This window comes from Triticum dicoccoides, chromosome 1A, assembly GCF_002162155.2.
Source record: "Triticum dicoccoides isolate Atlit2015 ecotype Zavitan chromosome 1A, WEW_v2.0, whole genome shotgun sequence".
Taxonomy (NCBI): Eukaryota; Viridiplantae; Streptophyta; class Magnoliopsida; order Poales; family Poaceae; genus Triticum; species Triticum dicoccoides.
In genome coordinates this window covers 211139497-211161793 of record NC_041380.1, presented here as the reverse complement: position 1 = coordinate 211161793, position 22297 = coordinate 211139497, and the positions used below count along the sequence as shown (strand labels likewise).

The following is a 22297-nucleotide window of genomic DNA, read 5'->3' as shown; positions in this document are numbered from 1 at the left end:
TGAGAACAAAGTGTGGACTTTGGTGGACTTGCCCAATGATCGGCAAGCCATTGAGAATAAATGGATCTTCAAGAGGAATACAAACACCGATGATAGTGTTACTATCTACAAAGCTCTACTTGTCGCAAAAGGTTTTCGGTAAGTTCAAGGTGTTGACTACGATGAGATTTTCTCACTCGTAGCGATGCTTAAGTATGTCTGAATCATGTTAGCAATTGTCGTATTTTATGAAATCTGGCAAATGGATGTAAAAACTGTATTCCTTAATGGATTTCTTAAAGAAGAGTTGTATATGATGCAACGAGAAGGTTTTTTCAGTCCTAAAGGTGCTAACAAAGTGTGCAAGCTCCAACAATCCATCTATGGACCGGTGCAAGCATCTTGGAGTTGGAATATACTCTTTGATAAGGTGATCAAAGCATATGGTTTTATACAGGCTTATGGTGACGCATGTATTTACAAGAAAGTTAGTGGGAGCTCTGTAGCATTTCTGATATTATATGTGGATGACATATTGTTGATCAGGAATGATATAGAATTTATGGATAGCATAAAAGGATACCTGAATATGATTTTTTTTCAATAAAAGACCTCGGTGAAGCTGCTTATATATTGAGCATCAAGATCTATAGAGATAGATTAAGACGCTTGATAGGACTTTCACAAAGCACATACCTTGACAAGATTTTGAAGGAGTCCAAAATGGGTCAGTCAAAGAAAGGGTTCTTACCTGTGTTACAATGTGTGAAGTTGAGTAAGACTCAAAACCCGACAACGGCAGAATATAGAGAGAGAATGAAAGTCATTTGCTATGCTTCAGTCATAGGCAAGGTAGTCAGAATCTTGACTCGACTCCTAGAATCCTATGACTTCATGACCCTACGGAACCATGTCGATCCAAGTCCCACTATGAATCCGGATCAGGTAGAATCCATGTTGAGTCGCGATCCAAATCATAGAATCATGTACAAAACTGTAGAATCCTGACTATGGTATGGACTATGTCCGATTCTACTAATTTATCTAAGCCGTTTGTTTAGTTGTAGCAGAATAGTATGCCATCATCCAAACCATTTTCACATGCCTCGTGGCCCTTTATTCCCCTCCCAAGCCCAAATGCTCAGGCGCCGACACCTTTGATCTGGCTCTCAAAACCTAGATCAAAATTGAGGATCATACTTGTCGACAAATGGAATTTGTGTGGGAAGGAGGATGCATCAAGATTAATTAGAGAAGGAGAGTAAGACCCTTCAAGGTTAAGCACTACAGGGTGGATATACAAGTGATCGGCTATTCACATATTCTAAAAAAACTCGTAAGTAAATTTCGTGCGTCGAAGATTTCAATGTTCTATATATTTGCCTCTCATATATGTTACATACATCCAAGCTAATAGTAGGTTAGCCATAAAAAGAAGTGCAGTAGAACTAGCATTGATGTGTACATCTTTGCTCTATATTTAGTGTCGAAACTCTATAGAACCCATATAAATTTCTTCCATGGATACAAAATATCTTATTTGAGTAAATCTAGTAGAATCCTCGATACCATGACTCGATTCTGTCTAAGGAAAATCGATCCGACTCCGAATCCCGACTCTGACTACCTTGGCCATAGGTTATATAAAGTATGCCATGTTGTGTACCAAACCTATTGTGTGCCTTGCCATAAGTCTGGCAGGGAGGTACCAATAGTGATCCAGGAGTATATCACTAGACGGCGGTCAAAATTATCCTTAGAGGACTAAGGAAATATTTCTCGGTTATGGAGGTGATAAAGAGTTCGTCATAAAGAGTTACGTCGATGCAAGCTTTTAAACCAATCCAGATGACTCTGAGTCTCAATCTGGATACATATTGAAAGTGGGAGCAATTAGCTAGAGTAGCTCCATGCAGAGCATTGTACATATAGAAATTTGCAAAATAATGCGAATCTGAATGTGGCAGACCTGTTGACTAAACTTCTCTCACAAGCAAAAACATGATCACACCTTAATACTCTTTGGGTGTTAATCACATAGCGATGTGAACCAGATTATTGAATCTAGTACACCCTTTGGGTGTTGGTCACATGGTGATGTGAACTATGGGTGTTAATCACATAAAGATGTGAACTCTTGGTGTTAAATGACATGGCAATGTGAACTAGATTATTGACTTTAGTACAAGTGGGAGACTGAAGGAAATATGCCCTGGAGGCAATAATAAAGTTGTTATTTTATATTTCCTTATATCATGATAAATGTTTATTATTCATGCTAGAATTGTATTAACCGGAAACTTGATACATGTCATAGACAAAACATCGTGTCCCTAGTAAGCCTCTACTAGACTAGCTCGTTAATCAAATATGGTTAAGTTTCCTAACCATAGACATGTGTTGTCATTTGATGAACGGGATCACATCATTAGGAGAATGATGTGATGGACAAGACCCATCCGTTAGCTTAGCATGTTGATCGTTTAGTTTTATTGCTATTGCTTTCTTCATGTCAAATGCATATTACTTCGACTATGAGATTATGCAACTCCCGGATACCAGAGGAATACCTTGTGTGCTATCAAACATCACAACGTAACTGGGTGATTATAAAGATGCTCTACATGTATCTCCAAAGGAGTTTGTTGGGTTGGCATAGATCAAGATTAGGATTTGTCACTCCGAGTATCGGAGAGGTATCTCTGGGCCCTCTCGGTAATGCATGTCATTATAAGCCTTGCAAGCAATGTGACTAATGAGTTAGTTGCGGGATGCTGTTTTACGGAAAGAGTAAAGAGACTTGCCGGTAACGAGATTGAACTAGGTATGAAGATACCGACGATCGAATCTCGGGCAAGTAACATACCGATGACAAAGGGAATAACGTATATTATCACTACGGTACGACCGATAAAGATCTTCGTAGAATATGTGGGAACCAATATGAGCATCCAGGTTCCGCTAGTGGTTATTTACCGGAGAGGTGTCTCGGTCATGTCTACATAGTTCTCGAACCCGTAGGGTCCGCACGCTTAACGTTCGATGACGAATTTGTATTATATGAGTTACGTGATTTGGTGACCGAATGTTGTTCGGAGTCCTGAATGGGATCAGGGACATGACGAGAAGTCTCGAAATGGTCGAGAGGTAAAGATTCATATATAGGATGATAGTATTTGGACACCGGAAGTGTTCCGCGGGTACCGGGTACGTATCGGGTCACCGAAAGGGGTTCCTGGCAAGCTATATGGGCCTAATGGGCCAAGAGAGGGACAGACCAACCCCAAAAGGGGCTGGTGCGTCCCTATAGGCTGAATAGGAGGAGAAGGAAAGGGAGGGAAGGAAGAAGGAAAGGGGAGGATTCGGCCTCCCCCTTTCCTTCCCCTCCCCCCTCTCTTTCCTTCCCCCTCCGATGGATATGGAAGGGGGGAGGCCGACTTGGTGGAGGTGCCCAAGTAGGATTACTCCTACTTGGGGTGCCCCTTGCAGCCCCTTTGCCTCTACCACCTATATATATGGGGGGGCGGGGCACCGCTAGAACACACAACATTGATTCCTAGCCGTGTGCGACGCCCCCCTCCACAGTTTACGCCTCCGGTCATATTGTCGTAGTGCTTAGGCGAAGCCCTGCGCGGATCACTTCACCATCACCGTCACCACGCCGTCGTGCTGGCGAAACTCTCGCTCGACACTTTGCTGGATCAAGAGTTCGAGGGACGTCGTGCTGACAAAATTCTCCCTCGACACTTTGCTGGATCAAGAGTTCGAGGGATGTCATCGAGCTGAATGTGTGTAGAACTCGGAGGTGTCGTACGTTCGGTGCTTGATCAGTCAGAATGAGAAGAAGATCGACTACATCAACCGCGTTAACAAACGCTTCCGCTTTTGGTCTACGAGGGTACGTGGACACACTCTCCCCCTCTCATTGATATGCATCTCCTAGATAGATCTTGCGTGAGCGTAGGAAATTTTTTGAAATTGCATGCTATGTTCCCCAACAGCTGCTTCTTGGGGTGGGGCGTTGGGCATCTCCCGCGCGGGTGCTCGGGTAGAGGAGCTCATGCTCCTGGATGAGGGGAAGCACATGAGGTCGGGCAGCATGATCGGGAGACAACTGGGTTGGATTGGTCCAGGAGGGAAAACGAGGTGGATCTCGGGCTGCGAGGTGGCCGGAACGGGTGTTGTTCGGAGAAGGAGGAGCTTGGGCAGTGGTTGGTCGGGCATGGAATGGATAGAGGGGAAGACGAGGAGGGAGGTGGTTGACTGCGGGTTTGGATCGAGGAAGATTGAAGAGGGTGGCAGCGGATGAGGGGATGGATGGGGTAGGAGGCCTAGGTTTTAGGGATTGGTCTAGGGTTATCCACTATTTATAGCGAGCGGGCTAGGTTTTGGTTATTTGGACCCTCTGATCGAAATCGAGCGGTCGAGAACGAATAGGTTAGGAGAGCCCAAAGAAGAAACCAAAGGTATTTGGGGATGTTCGGGGTTGATCCGGACCCATCGGTGAATACTTAGTGGTTCGGGTTTGGGGAAGTTTTTGGACGAGCGCGAGGGGTCTGCGGGATGTGCCGAGAGACAAGACGATCGTGTGCAAGTGTGTGGTTGGTCTTGGAACAGTCAACGACGGCCACAGAGAGAAGTGGCGACTACGAACGAATGCAAGACCGCCGATGCAATGCAAATGATGTGATGTTGAATGCAGCAAACAAATAAATACACAACGACCACGAAGTAACTGGAAGGCATCTGGAGCGTCGGTCTCGGGGTATTACAATTCGGCCCAGCAACCCAAATTGTCCAAGTCTTCGCAAAGAGAGTCACTCGGCTAGGCCGACATAATCAAACCCGTCCGCCAGTGTGCGCATGTCATTCATCCGACCGAACCAGGCAAGGGGCATTAATGACCGACATTACCAATGATGCCATCAAATCTAGTTATATCGCGACACCATGAAGAAACATGTAGGCCTCATTCGGTTTGAAGGAATTTTGTAGAAAAAACATAGGAACAAGGATTCCGGAGGAAATTTTCCTATATATGCATTCGGTTTGTAGGAAATGCGTACAGGAATTTCATAGGAATACTACTCATTTCCTGTGTTTTTGGAGGAAACTACACATCCACTCAAAGCTCATTTTGCGCGTAGGAACGAGGCAAGTTAAATCCTTATGATGGCAAGTGCCATCCTATCAAATTCCTATACTACTCCTAATTCTTACGTTTTGATTTCCTCCAAACCGAATGAGCCCGTAACGGCCAACTTTTATTGTGGTTGTTGTATTCCGTGCTTTGCCACCCCTATATAAGGCAAAGCGGGGGTAGATTCTAGACAAGTTCAACAAGCTCAATAGGTACAACAAGATCACAAGGTACACATATTGCAACCTTCATGTTCACACAAGAGAAAAGCCATCCAGCAGGAGTAAGGTGGTACGGGTAGAAAAGGGGGGCGAACCTGCGCAAGACATCCACTGTGTGAAATCCTGTTATAGATCATCCACATGTGGTCAATCGGTCAGCCTACGAAAATTTCATTCGGTGGATGTATTTGATGAAGGAAGGTGGTCACATTCTTGTCCGTGACGTCCTTTTTTTTTCCTTCAGAGGTTGTTCATCGTAACTGGCAAGCCAATAACTCAGTACTGTAAATCGGATGCTTAAGTGGCTTCAAACAGGAGGATACATATCTCCTGTCTTCCTTTTCTTTACTGTCATATGCCATTTTCTGACATATTCCCTCCGTCCTGAATTAAGTATCAATGGAATAAGTGTATTTAGACGCATTTCACTGTGTAGATTCACTCATTTCAGCGACAGTTAATTCCGGATGGAGGGAGAAGGTATTAAATATTCTTTTTCAAAGTTTAAATTTTGTACACAGCAACAATGTCAGTATGTTGCAACATCTACAAGTTCCAAGATAAAACATGACAAACTTATTCACAATGAAATGGGCATACTTATTCATAGGCACAACTGTTTCCTGGTAAAAAAAAAAGGTAAACAAGCACAATCGGCTATGTAGCAGATATACGCATCTATAACAGCTCTAATTTAAACAAGAAAATGTAGTTCGGCTGAACAATGTATCTCCTAGTACTGAGCTCCTTCCTACATGCACTATTTCCATCAGCTACAACAATCTACATCACAAATCCTGGCGGAAAAAAGGGTTCCTGCATAACAACTGCGTCTATCGGTTATAACTTGCAGGAAAACTAATTTGACCTCAATTACCACAACAAACAAGAAAGCAGTAGCCGTCTTTGTCAATGTTTATATTTTCCATTATTGCGTATCCCCACGGGCTGGATTAAATATTTGCAGTTACTACTACATGCTACCAGGACCTCCCATATTGGCACTTTGCAACTGTTCCATTGGAGAGTTTGCAATGCTGCTGACTGAACCTTGGGTCTGTGAGTGTGAGCTCAACTGTGGACTTTGAGGCGGGCCTGGCGTCCCCACAGGATTGACTACATTGTTATTCACTTGTTGCAGAGCCCCTGAGCTCAATTGTGGGCTCATCGCAGCCATTTGCTGCGGGCTTATTTGCTGCTGCTGCATCACCAATGACTGTTGTGAACCAGCAGGCGAACCTACTTGTGCCGCCTGCTGCAAAGGGGATCCCATTTGTTGTTGCTGCTGCTGCTGTTGATGCTGTTGCTGGAGCTGTTGCATCTGTTGCTGTTGTAGCTGCTGCTGCTGCTGCTGCTGCTGCTGCTGCTGCTGGAGCTGCTGCTGCTGCTGCTGCTGCTGCTGCTGCTGCTGCTGCTGCTGCTGCTGCTGCTGCTGGAGCTGCTGCTGCTGGGGGTTCTGTTGGAGTTGCTGCTGCTGTAGTTGCTGCTGCAGCTGTTGCTGCTGCAGCTGTTGCTGCTGCAGCTGTTGCTGCTGCAGCTGTTGGGCATTCATCTGAAAAATACCCACTGGCATCTTTGGTGGGCCCATTGGAGACATCATGGCCCTCTGCATGGGATTAAGGTTGTTTCTATTTAGTGAATGATGGCCCATCATGGCCAAGCCGGCAGAACTAGGAAGGATTGGTGAACCACTGCCAGGCAATCCAACCATTCCAGTCTGGGGGTAAAGGCTGGTCACCCTTTGTTGCTGAGCTAATCCCATCCGCATCTTGGCAATAGCAGCAGGGTTCATACCTGGACGAAGCCCAGCTGCGGCAAGATTGGATGCCATTCCAAGGCTCATCTGACTGGGACTGTTCCCTAAGCCTGACATGGATCCCATCGGGGAGGACATTGGCCGCACATTGCCCATTCCCATAATATTTCCAAGACCGCTGAGGCCTACTACATTATTAACCATATTGCCCATGTTCACAGATGAGCCAGGCCCCATCATCACTTTTCTTGACATCTGCACTGGCTGTTGCTGCTGTGCTTGCTGCATCATATGAAGCTGCAAGGAAGCAGGAGTAGTAGCCTTGGTGTTACTCATGTGGTTTGAGCCCATTGGGAGATTTGAGCCAGGCCCCAGCATCTGAGATAATGGGCTTGTTGGTAGCAGTTGGGGTCTCTGCATCTGGTTGAGAGGAAGAGATGTTTGTTGCTGAAGCTGTGATTGTGCATTCTGCTGCAGCTGTGGCTGCTGCTGTTGTTGCTGCTGGATCAAACTTTGGTCGAGTTGTTGACTCCTTGCAGACATGGTTGCACCCTGCATATACCCTTGCTGCATTGGTACTGCCTGGTTGCTACTCCCAGATGGAAGCATCCTATTGGCAGAAAGTTGTTGCAAAGGGCTTCCAGATACCATATTCGCATGGGCTGCAGCATTAAGTTGCTGGGTTGTACCTCCCTCTTGTTTCACTTCATTGGCTGTATTGTCTGGTAACATGCCTGATAGTCCACTGAGGTTACCAGGAGGGTTGCTGGGCACAACTTGATCATCTGCCTTATCATAGCCTTCTTTCTCCATCTAGGGTCAAGGGTTCAAAAGGTTCAAAATTCAGGACACTATCCAAATTATTAATTCCAAGCAATCTTTAGGGTAGTTGAAACTCACCCGAGCAATGAGTTGTGTTGCAAGCAAGTCGGCATGGTACTGATAGAAAAACCAATAGAGAGGTTAAACACAGGAAGAGAAAACACATACCATAAACCTGCTGTTTTCAAGTTTTTGGTACTAGGTTATGCACGGGAGGATACAATCAGTAATTAATGCATACCTTGGTGGGTAATATGAGTGTACACTCATGTGAGTTCCAATTGTCGAAATCTTCTGGGTCTCCATATTGCATTCCCACTGTCCCATCAGGCTTATCCTTGAAAATGATCCGGAACGGCTTTGTAGGACCTGTAGGAAGTGATTTTAATCATACTAATCAAAGCTTCAACTTTAATCCTAATTTGGGAACAGATATACAATCTTGTGTAGATCACAAACCTTGGTATGAGCGGTTGGTGACAACAAAGTTCAGTATTCTGGTCCTAAAGGAATTTATTGTTCCATTCAACATAGAATTACAAAGAGGCCTCAACTCATCTTTGTAATCCTCAGTATGGAAGCAATTGGAGAGAAGTGTAACAACTTTCTCTCGGCTTGCATTTATCATGGACTTCCTATTATTAGATAAATTATCAACTTTGTTCTTCTTATTGTGCAGCTGATGCCTGAAACAAAATATGCCAACAGCTTCAGCTGCAATCATAAACAATCATATGCATATGAAAAAGATCGTAAAATGTCAGTGGCTGAAAGGTTTCTGATTTTAAATCTGCTGCTATAACCAAGCAACTCTACCAACTATGACCTGCTATATGACTGGATCGATGTTCAAGTAAAACACATGTCATGCCAAACAGGTAAACAGAACAAAATTATACAAGTCAACTTTATAATACTCCCTCCATTCATAAATATAAGATGTTCTAAAAAAAATCTGAATCGGATGTATATAGACACGTTTTAGTGTGTTCGTTCACTCATTTCAGTCTGTATGTAGTCCATATTGAAATATCCAAAACATCTTATATTTGTGAACGGATGGAGTACTTTAATTGTATTAAACATAATAACATATGCAGAATAACTGACTCAAGGAAGTGACATTTAGCGTTCAAAGCAATGTTAAAGCAGCATTTTTTTCAGTTCTTTTTACCCAGTTACAAAAATAAGTGACACTCTACACTTCCAAATTTCAAGAAGATTTAACTTGGACCATTAGGTTTTAGTATTGTACATTTGAAGAGGGAAAATTATGAAAGTTTAATGTATGAAAATATTTTTTGATAAATTGTCAATATCAATTATATACATTCTAATCCTACTAGGAGGTACTATCGATGAGTATCATTTGTCAAAAGCTAAACAACTAAATGCAGAAATTCCAGAGTCACATCTTCTTGTGACAGGAGTTATTGTACTGAATTGTGCAGTCATAAATTTCCAAAACATATTTCTACAGGTAACCCCAGAAAATGAAAATAAAACAAATTGTCAAACCAAAGCCGTAATGTAGAGTTAGCAGATTTCGCAAATGTTATTTCATACCGATTGGATATAGCCTCAATATTTCTAAATTTCTCAAGAATTGATTGGTCAGCCATTGATGTCCCAACAGAAGGGCTGCTAGCATTCGGTATAGGAAGCATGTTTGAAACACTGGCTGGGGACCCTGCACTGCTTACAAGTGGTTGAGTCTTGGGGGCAGAATTTTTCCTTTTCAAAGGAGCAACCGAAGGCTGCTGCATCCGGTGCATAGAATCACTAGGACTGGAAACCACAGACGGGTATCCTACGGCAGCACTAGAACTCGTGGCAAACTTATTATCTTTATGTGATCCAATTGCAGCAGATGTCGCAGCAGAACCAAACTGGCCACCCATTGAACTGCTTGATATCTCTCCAGATTTAGAGGATACTGGAGACTGAACCATTGGTGCAGAAGAGACACGAGAGGCAGCAGCTAACTTTCTTCTCTGAAGCATTTCTTCTTTCTTCATGTCTTTCTCACTTGGACCCCGAGGATTCTGCCATTGTGCCATGTTCTGTAGATTGTTTCTAGCTGCTGCTTGCTGTGACAAATGTTGAGCATGGGGTTGCTGCTGATCGAGCACAGTATTTTCAGGGGGCATAGCCTGCAAGGGGTCTTTGCATCTCTCCATGCCATCCATCTGCTCTTGCTTAGCACCATATCTCAAACCCTGCTCTCTGAAATAAAAGGAAGCCCCTGAATCTTGCATATTGTTCACCATTGGAGAGGGGTATCTCTGGCCATTCAATGAAGCATACTGCATCCCCTTCTTCCATTGCATGTCCTGCCCACTAAGGGCAACTGATTGAGGCCGTATCTGCTGCCGCTCTTGCTGCTGCTGGATATCATCAGTGCTAATTGTTGGTTTTACTCTCTTAGGGTCTTGCAGTGGAGCTTCTTGTAGTTCCCTCTTCACAGATAGAAGGCCATTGTCATTGTAAGCCATCATGTTCTGAGATGAAGTGCTTGAATTGACTCCAGTAAAACTGACAGGACCTCCTGCCCCATGATCATTACCAACAGCATTATAATTGATATTTTGCTGGATACCAGAATGGGACACCATTGACATTCTAGCTGCATCCTGTGAACTACTTGGTCTAAGTGGTTGAGAGCCACCTGACATAATTTGCGAAGTAATGTTATCAAGGACCTGGTGAGTAATATTGCTACTTGCAATACCCATCTCGTCCGTTTTGGTACTTTCAGACACCCTATCAATGCACACCTTTTTACCATGAGACATGTAACTGGATGTGACAACAACGTCAGGATTTTGCCTCAACCGCCTCTTTCTTCCAACACCAAGGTTTAACTGCAAGAAATGCAAAATACTTAAAATACACATCTATAACAGTGCTTTGGCTCTGCATGTGGTTGTACCTTATGAGGAACAGGATCCTGACAAAGTCGGTCCAACTTTGGTGTAGGGTCTAAGCAAAGTGCTGGTTGTAGAGCTTTGACAATCCGTGACTCTGCCTCCTATACAAACAAGTACAGCAAGGAGCATAGATGAGAAGATATGATGAGGAACAGACTAGGCAAAAATTACATTACAGATCCCTCTATAAACAGACTAGCAATGGTTCATGTAGAACCGGTTTGACTGACCAAAAGTAAGAAGATGTTAGCTACTTGCATGCAAACTACGCGTGGAAAACTGGGATTAGAGGGGCACACATTAGCAGATTTTGGAAGGAAAAGGAAAACAAAACATGTAAATCCATCTTGCCACTAAAATGATAGGAGACTTCTTTACAAGAATGCATACCATGAAATCTCTGTAACTCCATGAATCATCAGATAGCAGCATAATGTCCCTAACAACATTTTCAAATGTCATCTGAAGCTGCACTTTATTCACAGCAGGTAGTCCTAAGTCAGCAGATGGTGCATGAACTTGATTGGATGCATGCTTTCGGTAGTCGCGTATCTAGAAGTAAATACCATAAGAACAGTCAAGTACTTGAGAACCAATATAAGTTAAACTTCTAAATGAGTTATGCTATCTCAGCAATAAGGTACACAAACCGTAACAAAACAAGCATGGCATGCAGCGTCGGGTTTAAATATTTTAATTGCTGTATTATCTCACAGTTATTTGGAATTTTTGTAGAAAATAGTAGTTGAAGGCTTAACATATAAACCATTTATAATGGGAAAAACTAATGTAGCATACAAACTACTCCCTCCAGTTCACAAATAAGTGACGTTCTGGACATGCCTTCAAACTTTTCCAAAATGGATGCTAATATCGTTTTAAATATTTAGATTGGAAACATGAAAATCATATGTATATACTTACCTTGAAAAGTAGTTCCACAGTTTTCTTTGTTAATACTAGAGTCCCTTCATCCCACATTAGGTAGCACCAGAACTTTATGCAAATACCAAGGAGAGCAAACGTGGATGGTAAATGGACAATTATACCCCTGATTAAACATCAACGCAGCCGTTATTTCTCCTCGCATTGGGACCCTGCTGCTCAATCCAGTTGCGCGCACATTCCGCATTGGTCTAGGCACGCCTGCGCTGCATCAGTTATTGTGGGTGATGATGGGCCTGTGGGTGCGTTTGTTTATTTGTTTTTTCTTGACCAGTGAAGACAAGTGGGAGAAGCTTCCACTGAAAGGACAGACCCAGTGCATAGAAGCTCCCACACAAGGTGGGGTCTGGGGAGGGATTATAGGAACCTAGTCTTTAGGCTACTCATAGTGGAGAGTATCATATGTTAGTACCATGCATATGATACTATCTTCATAGTGCATAGTATCATAGATTAGTATCATATATCATCTTATTTATTGCCATGCATGACACATAGTAGCATAACATTTATTATGATACGGTATCTACATATGTTACTCTAACCCCCTCTCTCTTCTTTAATTGTCTGCCACATAAGCATGTTTGCTAGTCCCAAGTGCATGATACCGGTTATGTTACCCCCACTATGGCCAGCCTTAGTCTTACCCCTGCGAAGTGCAATGCAGAGAGGCTGGTTCGAACCCAGGACCTCTTGGCACAAGTGAGAAGCTTCCACTGAAATATATTAAAACGATAAAATTACATAATTCCATGAGACATGGCTACTACCTCAAAGCAGAACTCTATACATACACAAGTACCAAGGAATTGACCGTGAAGAAGCGAGGGAGGAAGGCCAGGTCATTGTGGAAGAGGAGCGAGAAGACACGGAAGAAATGCAGCCAAAGCTACAGCGGCCGGACGTCCAGCCTCCAACACGAACGTCCGACATGACTCTGGACGGTCCAGCTTCTAGGCCGGACGTCCGATATGACGGGATCGTGACATTAGTACAAAAATCGTTAAGTCGGACGAAGTTGCTCTCTGCCTTTACGTCCGGCCTCAACCCGAACAGTCCGATCCAAGATCTTCTTGCTCATGCTGCTCTTACTGATGAGCGCATTGTTGAGTCTCCCATGGAGCCCAATGTTCACCTTCGTGCTTCTGATGGTGATCCCTTGTCTGATCTGACGCGTTATTGTCATCTTGTTGGGAGTTTTGTCTATCTAGTTGTCACTCGTCCAGATATCTTCTATCCTGTCCGTAGTTTGAGTCAGTTTGTTCCTGCTCCCACTTCGGTTCACTATAGTCACCTTCTTCATGTTCTACGATGTCTTCATGGCACGATCTCTCACCATCTTTCTTTCCGCGCTCCAGTTCGTTACAGCTTCAGGCCTATTTGGATCCTACGTGGGCTAGTGATCCCTCAGATCGCCGTTCACTTTCTGCTTACTTGTTTTCTTGGTGGTTCTCTCATTGCCTGGAGGCGAAGAAACAGACTGCAGTTTCCATTCAAGTGCAGAGGCTGAGTTGCAAGCTATGGCTCTTTTGACGTAAAAGTGACTTGGTTACGGTGGTTACTTTAGTTCCGTGTGTCTGTTACTACACCTACCACCCTCTTGTCCGACAATACAGCTGATATCAGTATTGTGCGAGACCCTGTGAAGCATGAGCTCACCAAGCATGTTGGTGTTGACGCTTCTTTTGTGCGCGCTGGTGTGCAGAACCAGGTTATTGCTCTTTAGTATGTGCCTTCTGAGTTACAATTGACAGATTTCTTTATGGAGGCCCAGACTAGACCACAGCATGAATTTTATCTCTCCAAACTCAGTGTTGTCGATCCACCCTGAGTTTGAGGGGGGTGTTAGAGTATATTATGTTCCATGTATAGTCTGTGTATTCCCTACCAATTACGATGGATAATACCAAGAATGGCCCGCTGCAGACGATTAGCTAAAAGTTTGGTCAAAATCTTGAGACAGCTGTTCAATAAAGTGATTGGTCTATAATCTAGCCGACTCCGGAAGAGGTGTCTTGGGAATGAGAGTGATATAACCAGAGCTAATACTTTCTAGCCGACTCCTGAGAAAGTCCCAATGCAGGAGACCTTCTATCAGGGGAGAGAGATCCAGGACTCGCCATGGGTGGAGGTGGAGGTGGGAGAGCGGCTAGGTGGGAGAAACGCCATTTGCAAGCTCGCATTCATGGTGACGGGTCACAAGAGAACCAAAGCGAACAGCATAGGCTCAGCATGCATGTGTGTTGTTCCTTTTTCTCCAAAATTATACCAACAGGGGTAACAACGGAATTTTATTGCATCAGAAATGGCTGCGCCACTCTTCAATGTACAAAGTTATTCAAATTGTACACCACTTTTTGCAGGACAGAGAGAGTAGCAGCATGACAATATCCAAAACAGCACTTTGACTTATTTCATGTTGTGTGCTACACATCCATAATTTGCAGTTCATACTTGTCCAAAAGACCAAAAGTAAGGTTAGGAATTCCTGGTAAATCGCCATGATCTATTCTAGGATGCATGTGTGAATAATATAGGGTTGCTTTCAAAGATTGTCGTTAGAAAAAGCTAGCAAACCTTGTAGTGAAAAACATGCCGTAAACAGAAACTATGGTAGCGGTGACAAGAATGACTTTCACATTCAACGGTGCTTAGCATCTGACAGTTTAACTACGCATTTGCTTACATAGCACGCTTCAAATCAGATAAAATAACTTACCTCACAGATAACTGAACCATTGTAGTACTTGCTTGGTATCTCATCAAGAATATCTCCAGGCAGCCTTCCAGCTTCAATGGCCTGCACGTGATGATGCAAAGCAGCTCATTTAACTGTACACAGAGCTATGATCATCATGACACGGTTTAACTATTTCTACTAACTTTAACCAGCTATTGAAGGATGTTTTGTTCCATCTTTTAGGAGGAGAACCAAGCACAAAGGAAAATTGCATTTGTGTTGCTCGCAGACTCATTTAAAAAAAAAATTGACACCTATAGCCTGTCATGTGATAAGAATCAGCTAGTCTCCTACTACTGTTACTGCAGAAATCAAAAGGTTATATCAATCTCTTTTTAGGCCTCCTTTGGTTTAGAGGAATTTCGTAGAAATTCTAAAGGATAGGAATTATGTAGAAAAAATTCCTTTGGAGCCCTCTGGTTTGTAGGAATGGATTCCTATTCCTATGTATGATAGGAACCAATCCTTCACATTTCAAAGGGAAAAAACATTAGCCAAGACTCAATGGAAAAGTTCCTTATGAATCAAGTGACATCTCTTTCCCTATAGGAATTGAGATACATTTCATCTCACTTCCTATAGTTTTCCTATTCCTATGATATTCCTATCCTATGAAGTATGAACCTAAGGAGGCCTTAATGGGAAACAGCAGGGGGCACCCCATTGGAATATAAATTATAATAACAAAAGAGGGCTTCCATAAAAGAAAAGAAAGGGGAGGAATGTCAGCAATAGGGATATGTTTTCGTTTCTCTCATCTCACCCCTGCTACCCAAACATGCATTGTCTCAGCGTCACGGCACCAAAACCATGAGGACGGAAGCCAGCAAGGGAGAGGCCCTACCTATTACGCTTGCTGTTGCAAGGACATAACAGGCATCAACTTTTCGTATCTAGTATACTGCTTGAGCATGTAACGTACAAAATATTTCATTAAAACCTAGCCACGCAGGCATCAACTCTAATACAGTACACATGAAAGCCTTTGACCAGATATGAAACAAGAAAAGAATTATGAAACCAACAAGCAAGCAATTCAATACTTACAGAAAACAATTTTTCTGACGCTCTATCATATGGATGCAGTGTTTTCCCATCCTGAACAGAGGGCTGGCAAGGATCCAGCTAAACACAAATGTGTTAGGTCAAAATATACTAAAATCTCAAGCCATTTTTCTCTTGAACATCAATGTGATGCCTTTGGTCATCAAAATTCTAGCTGAAGAACGCACCACTGCTGACTTGGCGATGAGGTAACCTCTATCATAGAGACTGAAAGTGAAAGAAACTTCATGATCTGCAATACAATGTTGAAAGCTTAGCACAAAGAGTGGATAAACAAATACAGAACATATTAAATAAATATTTTCTCAGCCAATACCTGGCAAAATCGCCCTAGAGCATGCTGGTGAAATCTTGATGCCATTCGCATCATTAGCTCTCTCGACAATAGCATCCTACATAAAGAGAAAAGGTCAGCATTTTATCATATGGAGGACACGTGATTCTCAAGGTGAGAATAATACACATCAAAATTCTGCCAACAAAACAAATAACCTAAAAATCTTTCAGGAAAAAAATCAAACAAAGAAAAGTAAGAACAAACAGCCAGGATAAATCTGACACAGAAACCATTGCAAAGGATGACACTACCTAATCCTACAGGACAAAGTTAAGCTAAGTAAACAGCAGGATCCAAAGATTTGAACAGGCAATACTACCAAGTGAAAACATTAAGGGAAAGAGCTTGCTTCAACCCCCGAACTCTGTTCGCTCGAGCCGCTCTCGCGGGCGGCAAGGCAAAACCCTAGCCGCCGCCCGCCAGCGCCTCCTCCCCTCCTCGCCCGGCTGGCGTCGGTGGCAGCGGGGCCTTCTTCCCTCCCCTGGTGCTCTGCGGCGCAGGACGCAGCCTGCTGGTGAGGAGCGCGGCGCTCGCGCGGCGGTGACGCGGCCGGCCGTGCTGCGGTCGCGGCTGTACATCGGAGCGGCGGTGGCTGCGCGGAATTTCTGGTGGGGCGTGCCGGCGCTTGGGGAGGCGGGGCAGCTAGCTGCGGCGGTGGCTCCATCAAATCTAGGCGGTTGGCTACGAGGGCTGCGGCGGCACAGGCTGGGGGACGGCAGCCACCTTGGTTGGGCTGGCTCCTGGCGTGGTCGGGCGTGCACGGCGGCGCTTCGGCGGCTTGGTGGCGGTGCGTGCCGGACGGATTTGGCGTTTTCCGGCGGGCGGCGCAGGTTGGGGCATTGGTCCGGCGTGGCTGCTGCTTCGGCTGTGGACGACGACGACGAGGTGGCTCGGTCCTCTAGGTGGCGGTTGTCATTCGCCGCGCCGGCATCACAGCAGCTCGGCGGGTCGACTGCGGCAGCGGCTGGATTTCCAGCGTCTACTCGTCTATAGGCGGCCCGTTTTGACCTTCGATCCTTCAACTCGTCGTCCGGCCGCTATCTTCGTCGAAGGGTTGGCCTTCCCCTAACTGTGGTTCATCACTCGTCCCGCACCCGGCAGCAGGACCGAGCTCGTCTCGCGCCCGGTGCCGCAGGACGGGCCGAAGGTTTGGCCGGCCTTTTGGGTCTCAGCGCTGGGGCCGCCCAGGGGTGCGAAAGGCAGGTCCTTTCCACTCGTTTCTTTGGTTGGGGTAGCGGCGGGTCTTGGGTGAGATGGTGTCAAGGTCTTGCATAGGGCTGGAAAAAAAGCTCGAAGCTCGTGAGCTAAACAAGTAGCTCGTGACTCGGCCCGAATCAACTCGAACTCGAAGAATAACGAGCCGAGCCGAGCTTTAGTTTAAGATCGTTTATAGACCAAGTTAAACGAGCCAATCTCACGAGTACTCGTGTAACTCGTTAGGCTCGGTACAAAAGATCAGCCACTCAGCACCCTATGTCCCAGGCGCACAACACAAGGCCTAGCCGTTGAAGGCCCAACCGCCTAGGAGAGACTCATGCGTTACAAGGAAATTACTATTGTTTAGTGATATATATGTTTAATATATACATAATAATTTTTATAATATTTGAGGGTTTTATGTTCATATCTTTAACGAGCTTAACAAGCTAAACGAGCCAGCTCGCGAGTTATACGAGCCGAGCCAATCTTGGATTTGAGCTCGTTAATAATAACGAGTCGAGTCGAGCAAGCTCGTTAATGAAACGAGCTCTAGCGAGTCGAGTCGAGCTGGCTCGACTCGGCTCGAATTCCAGCCCTAATCTTGCATGTCGGGACGGCGGCCCTGGTGGTGGTTCCATTGTGCTCATAGGCATAGCCCGTGGCTCGGTGCCGCCCGGGTGCCACGGCCGTGTGGGCGGCGTGGTAGCCGGGGTGTGGCATTCTGTGGCGGTGTGTGTGGCCTGGGTGAAAACCTGCTCTATCTTCGGACCGGCGGCGGCGAAGCTCATTCCCTTCTTGAAGGCATCGTTGCGGCTCTCATTGCCCGTCGTGTTGCTCCAGGGGAAACTCTGATCCTCGGATCGAACGGTGGCGGCGCTCCGGTGTCGTATCCTTCCTGAAGGCGCCGCCTTGGAGCCCACGGTTCGTCATATGCGGCATCACTTCTTCGCGGTGGCGTGTTCACTGCGGTAGCCCCCGGCTGCTCTTGTAGTGCTAGGGATGGTGTTGCTGCGCTTAGCGCCTATGTATCCTGCCTTGGGTGTGTGTTCGTGTGTTGTGGGGGCGTGCGTTTGTACCGGGTGTTGTTGATCGTTGCTTTATATATAAAGCGGGGCGAAAGCCTTTTTCGGTAGATTTGAACAGGCTAATCTCCAGTGGAAGTGCAACACTCCAGATGGGTTAATCCCACACCAACACTTAGTGTGCTTGGATGCATTATCTTTGGATTTTTCTAAGGTTTCCCAAAACAATAAATAGCCTCAACTATTAAAGGGAGTTCATTGTTGTAAGTTCGCCTCCACCCTGCCCCTCACCCGTTTGGTTTTTTTCCCTCCTGTACGCCACCCCTCCCCCAAGTCCTGCATTAACTCAATCAAATCTTACCAAAACCCCAACTAAATCAAAATTTTCCTTGTGTTCCCCTACCCATACCCAAACCAAATCAAATCTTACGGAAACCTCATCAAAATCATAACTTTCATTGCCTTCCCCTATCCATACTCAAAACAAATCAAATCTTACCAAAATCTAGAATATGGTGAGTGTGAGGTATATGTCGGGCATGACTGGTTTCGAAACACTAGAATATGTAGTATTACAAAATGTGGAGTGTTTGGTTACAACAGATTGTGGTTTTCATTAGTCATTGCTCAAATACCTGGGTATTTTTCAAGTTCTCTAGACAAACTCATTACCTCCTTTCTCTTAATCCAAGAAGCACAGCACCAACAATATTGACCCAGTTTCTATTATTCGTGTATTGACTATAGTTGACATGGCATTCCTGCTCCTTCAAATTAAAGTACTGTCCCGGCAAAAAGAAAGCACCTTTACTAAAAGCATTTGTGTGGACCAGAGAACAGAAAAACACATTGCTGCTGCTGATTGTATCAATGACGCTCAAATCAGCAACCGGCCAAACCTACAGTACACAGAGTTACCAAAAGCAGCATGCTCTGGGTTTTGAACTTAGATTAGTAGAAGCATTTATCGGATATGTTACAGTAAAAATAGTGGACCTTCTGGTGATAACTACTCCCTCCGTTTGGAAATAAGTGACGCTGTTTTAGTTCAAATTTGAACTAAAACGGCATCACTTATTTCCGAACGGAGGTAATATAATGTACTCCTTTGTTTATCCGCTCTTATTAGCCATGAGGAGGAAGCTGGAGATTTGAACGGGGTCCAGGTGTGCAGAGATTCTCCAAAAATATCTCATTTATTATTTGCTGATAAGTGATAACTCTCTTATTCTTATGAGCAAATACCCAAAATGCAAACACTCCTCATGGAATCCTGAATGATTATTGTTCAGCCTCGTGTGCAGAGATTCTCCAAAAATATCTCATTTATTATTTGCTGATAACTCTCTTATTCTTATGAGCAAATACCCAAAATGCAAACACTCTTCGTGGAATCCTGAATGATTATTGTTCAGCCTCGGGTCAATTGGTGAGTGAAGCCAAATGCTTAATACTTTTCAGTCAAAAAAAAACACAGATGTGGAGGTGAAGGCTGAGGTGTGCCATATTGTGACCGAATCTCTTTCGGATAAATACTTGGGACTTCCACCGATGATTGGAGTGGACCGGGTTGATTGTTTCAAACATATTATTAAGAGAATTCTGGCTATGGTGAATGGATGGAAGGAGAGAACTCTCTCCTATATGGAGGTAAGGAGGCTCTGTTGAAAGCAGTGGCCCAAGCCATCCCAACGTATGCGATGAGTGTATTTAAATTCCCGAAGAAAATTTGCAAGGGGATCACTGATGCAATGTCACAATATTGGTGGGGTGATGAGGAAAACCAACGAAGGATGCATTGGTTTGCTTGGTGGAAGATGTGCGTGCCTAAAGAGAGAGGAGGTATGGGTTTTCGAGATATCCATAGTTTCAATTTGGCAATGCTGGATATTAATTGATAACTGTGGATACCTTTGTGCTCGTGTGCTGAGAGCAAGATATTACCCCTCTGGTGATATATTAAACTGTGAACTAAAGAAGGGGTCCTCTTATGTCTGTCAAAGTATTTGGGCTGGCATCCAAACATTCAAAAAAGGTTGCATTTGGAGAGTAGGAGACAGAGCAAAAATAAATATTTGGAATGATTGTTGGATTCCAAATAGTGCATCGAGGAAAATCATTACAGTGCGAGGTAATCAAGCGCTCAGTGGAGTATGTGAGTTAATAGACCAATAACAGGAGAATGGGATGAGATATTAGTGCGGGAAAAATTCTGGCATATTGATGCAGAGCACATCTTCCAAATACCCATATTCCACAAAGATATTGAGGATTACTACATCTCATGGCACCTAACGAAGAGTGGAATTTTCTCGGTACGATCGGCGTACTACAAACAGTGGGAAGCAAATTATGATGCAGATAATATGGGGATGACGAATTTTTATTCGGCGCCTCATCCGGTATGGAAGAAGTTGTGGAATCTAAAGGTACCAGCGAAAATCAAAATTTTCTTATGGAGATGCTTACACAATGCCATCCAGTGTTTTAGTGTTCTAGCAATCGTCATGTTGGGAATATATCTCACTGCCCAATTTGTCAAGCTGGTGCGGAGGATATCGCACATCTACTTCTCACATGTGAGAGATCAAAGGCAGTTTGGGACTCTCTTGGGATCTCAGCGGATATTTCTTTTGCCACTATGACAGATAGATCGGGAGCAGCTGTGTTGGAGTTTATATTGTGTGACGACTCCTACCAGCGATCACACACGGGAGCGGTCGAATTACCAGAACTTGTAGCGACTGTTTGCTGGTATCTATGGTGGCAAAGAAGACAACTTGTCAGAGGCGATGATGTGCAAACTCCAGAGAGAATAGCTCCCGCTGTTATTGCGTTGGCCCTTAACTATGCCCGTGCGACAGGGATAACCAAGGTCACTCCAAGTGGCTGGTTTTTCTGTCAGGACAGCAGGTATTGAATGTCGATGCATCTTTTTCAGAGGGTGAATATACCGGTGCATGTGGAGCTGTTATTCGTGATCATCGGGGAACGTCCATAAGATAAGAGCATCAACGGCAAGGTTGGAATATGTAGCTGATGTCGTCTCAGCCGAGGCAGCGGCAGCAGTGCTACTCGAGGCACTTAAGTTAGCTCATAATACTGGATGCTCCAATTTGGTGGTGAGAACGGATAATACTACGGTGGTGGACACTCTGAATCATAATGAAGGACATTCCCGGTGTTAGAAGATTGTCGTAGTATCTTAGTAGATTTCGGGAAGGTTACTATTGACCATTGTATTAGAGAGTCGAATACTCTAGCTCATGAGTTGGCTAGATGGGGACGGGCGAATATCCTTTCTGTTTGAGATGACGCCCTCCTGATTATATCGTGAAAATGTTAGCGGATGATGTAAACGTTATTTGATGAATAAAGTATGCCTTCCCGTAAAAAAAGTACTCCTTTGCAATTACAATGGACATTATAGTAGTAGTTATCACTAGAAGGTCCACTATTTTTACTGCAACATCTTCATCTAGGTTAGTAGCCAGAATTAACTAGTACAGTAGTACATCTTCATTTGTGTGATAGGGGAGTACTTTTCTAATGAACATGTCATTAATTCTAGCTACTTTATGAAGGAAATACCGTATAATTGCGATCGAGGAGGCCACCAGGTTACAATCTTCGAACACGCAATTGGCACCCCAGTTCGAACAACGACGTGATTGGGCCTAGAAATCCTCTACTAGGGACCTGAACAAAGAACTCTCGAGTAGAAATCACCGGGAAATTCCGACCCTTTCCGCGGACACAACCACGGATCATCCCTGCAGCCGCAAATTCGACGCGAAAACCCCCAAAATTGCAGGCAAAACCCGAATATCCTCCCCTATCACACAAAAGACTACAACTTTGCGTGCCCAGATCGTCGGGGCCACCGCCTCGGCCACCCCGCGACCGAACCGAGCCGAGCAACCCAATAGAAACACGGCTTACCTCCCGTTTGGCTTCCGGTCTGGAACCATCCTTCTCACCGGCGCCCGGCTTCTCCGTCTCCGCCGCGGCCGGTAGCTCCGGAGCGGCAGAGCGCGCGGTCGGTTGCACGCGAACGCCGACCTTAGACAGCTTGAACGAGATCCCCATCTCCGCGGCACCTTCGCCGACAGAGAGGAGCTAGCCCGTACCGCCGTCTGC

At 44.7% G+C, this 22297-nt stretch overlaps 1 protein-coding gene across 3 annotated transcripts; it reads right to left on the bottom strand.

The window, feature by feature from the left end:
• Positions 1 to 5893: 5893 nt before the first annotated feature.
• LOC119266889 (protein PHYTOCHROME-DEPENDENT LATE-FLOWERING-like) lies at positions 5894 to 22291 on the bottom strand. Of its 3 annotated transcripts, none has more exons than XM_037548175.1 (12): positions 22100 to 22291; positions 15915 to 15990; positions 15766 to 15830; positions 15581 to 15658; positions 14513 to 14593; positions 11239 to 11400; positions 10851 to 10949; positions 9485 to 10782; positions 8378 to 8604; positions 8160 to 8287; positions 7997 to 8035; positions 5894 to 7909 (listed from the first exon to the last, which is right to left on the bottom strand). In XM_037548175.1, the coding sequence occupies exons 1-12, from the start codon at positions 22244 to 22246 to the stop codon at positions 6314 to 6316; spliced, it is 3996 nt and encodes a 1331-aa protein (XP_037404072.1). In that variant the 5' UTR covers positions 22247 to 22291; the 3' UTR covers positions 5894 to 6313. The 3 variants fall into 3 exon arrangements, with proteins under 3 accessions (XP_037404072.1, XP_037404078.1, XP_037404084.1); XM_037548181.1 differs by having other exon boundaries at positions 15581 to 15643; XM_037548187.1 differs by lacking the exon at positions 22100 to 22291 and adding an exon at positions 18963 to 19079 and having other exon boundaries at positions 5902 to 7909.
• Positions 22292 to 22297: the final 6 nt, after the last annotated feature.

Coding starts and splice junctions, on each gene's coding strand:
- LOC119266889 (XM_037548175.1), bottom strand. CDS start 22,246: ATGGGGATCTCGTTCAAGCTGTCTAAGGTCGGCGTTCGCGTGCAACCG. Junction 15,991..22,099: donor GACCGGAAGCCAAACGGGAG/GTAAGCCGTGTT, acceptor CTCTTTATGTAG/GATGCTATTGTCGAGAGAGC. Junction 10,950..11,238: donor GGAGTTACAGAGATTTCATG/GTATGCATTCTT, acceptor TTGTTTGTATAG/GAGGCAGAGTCACGGATTGT.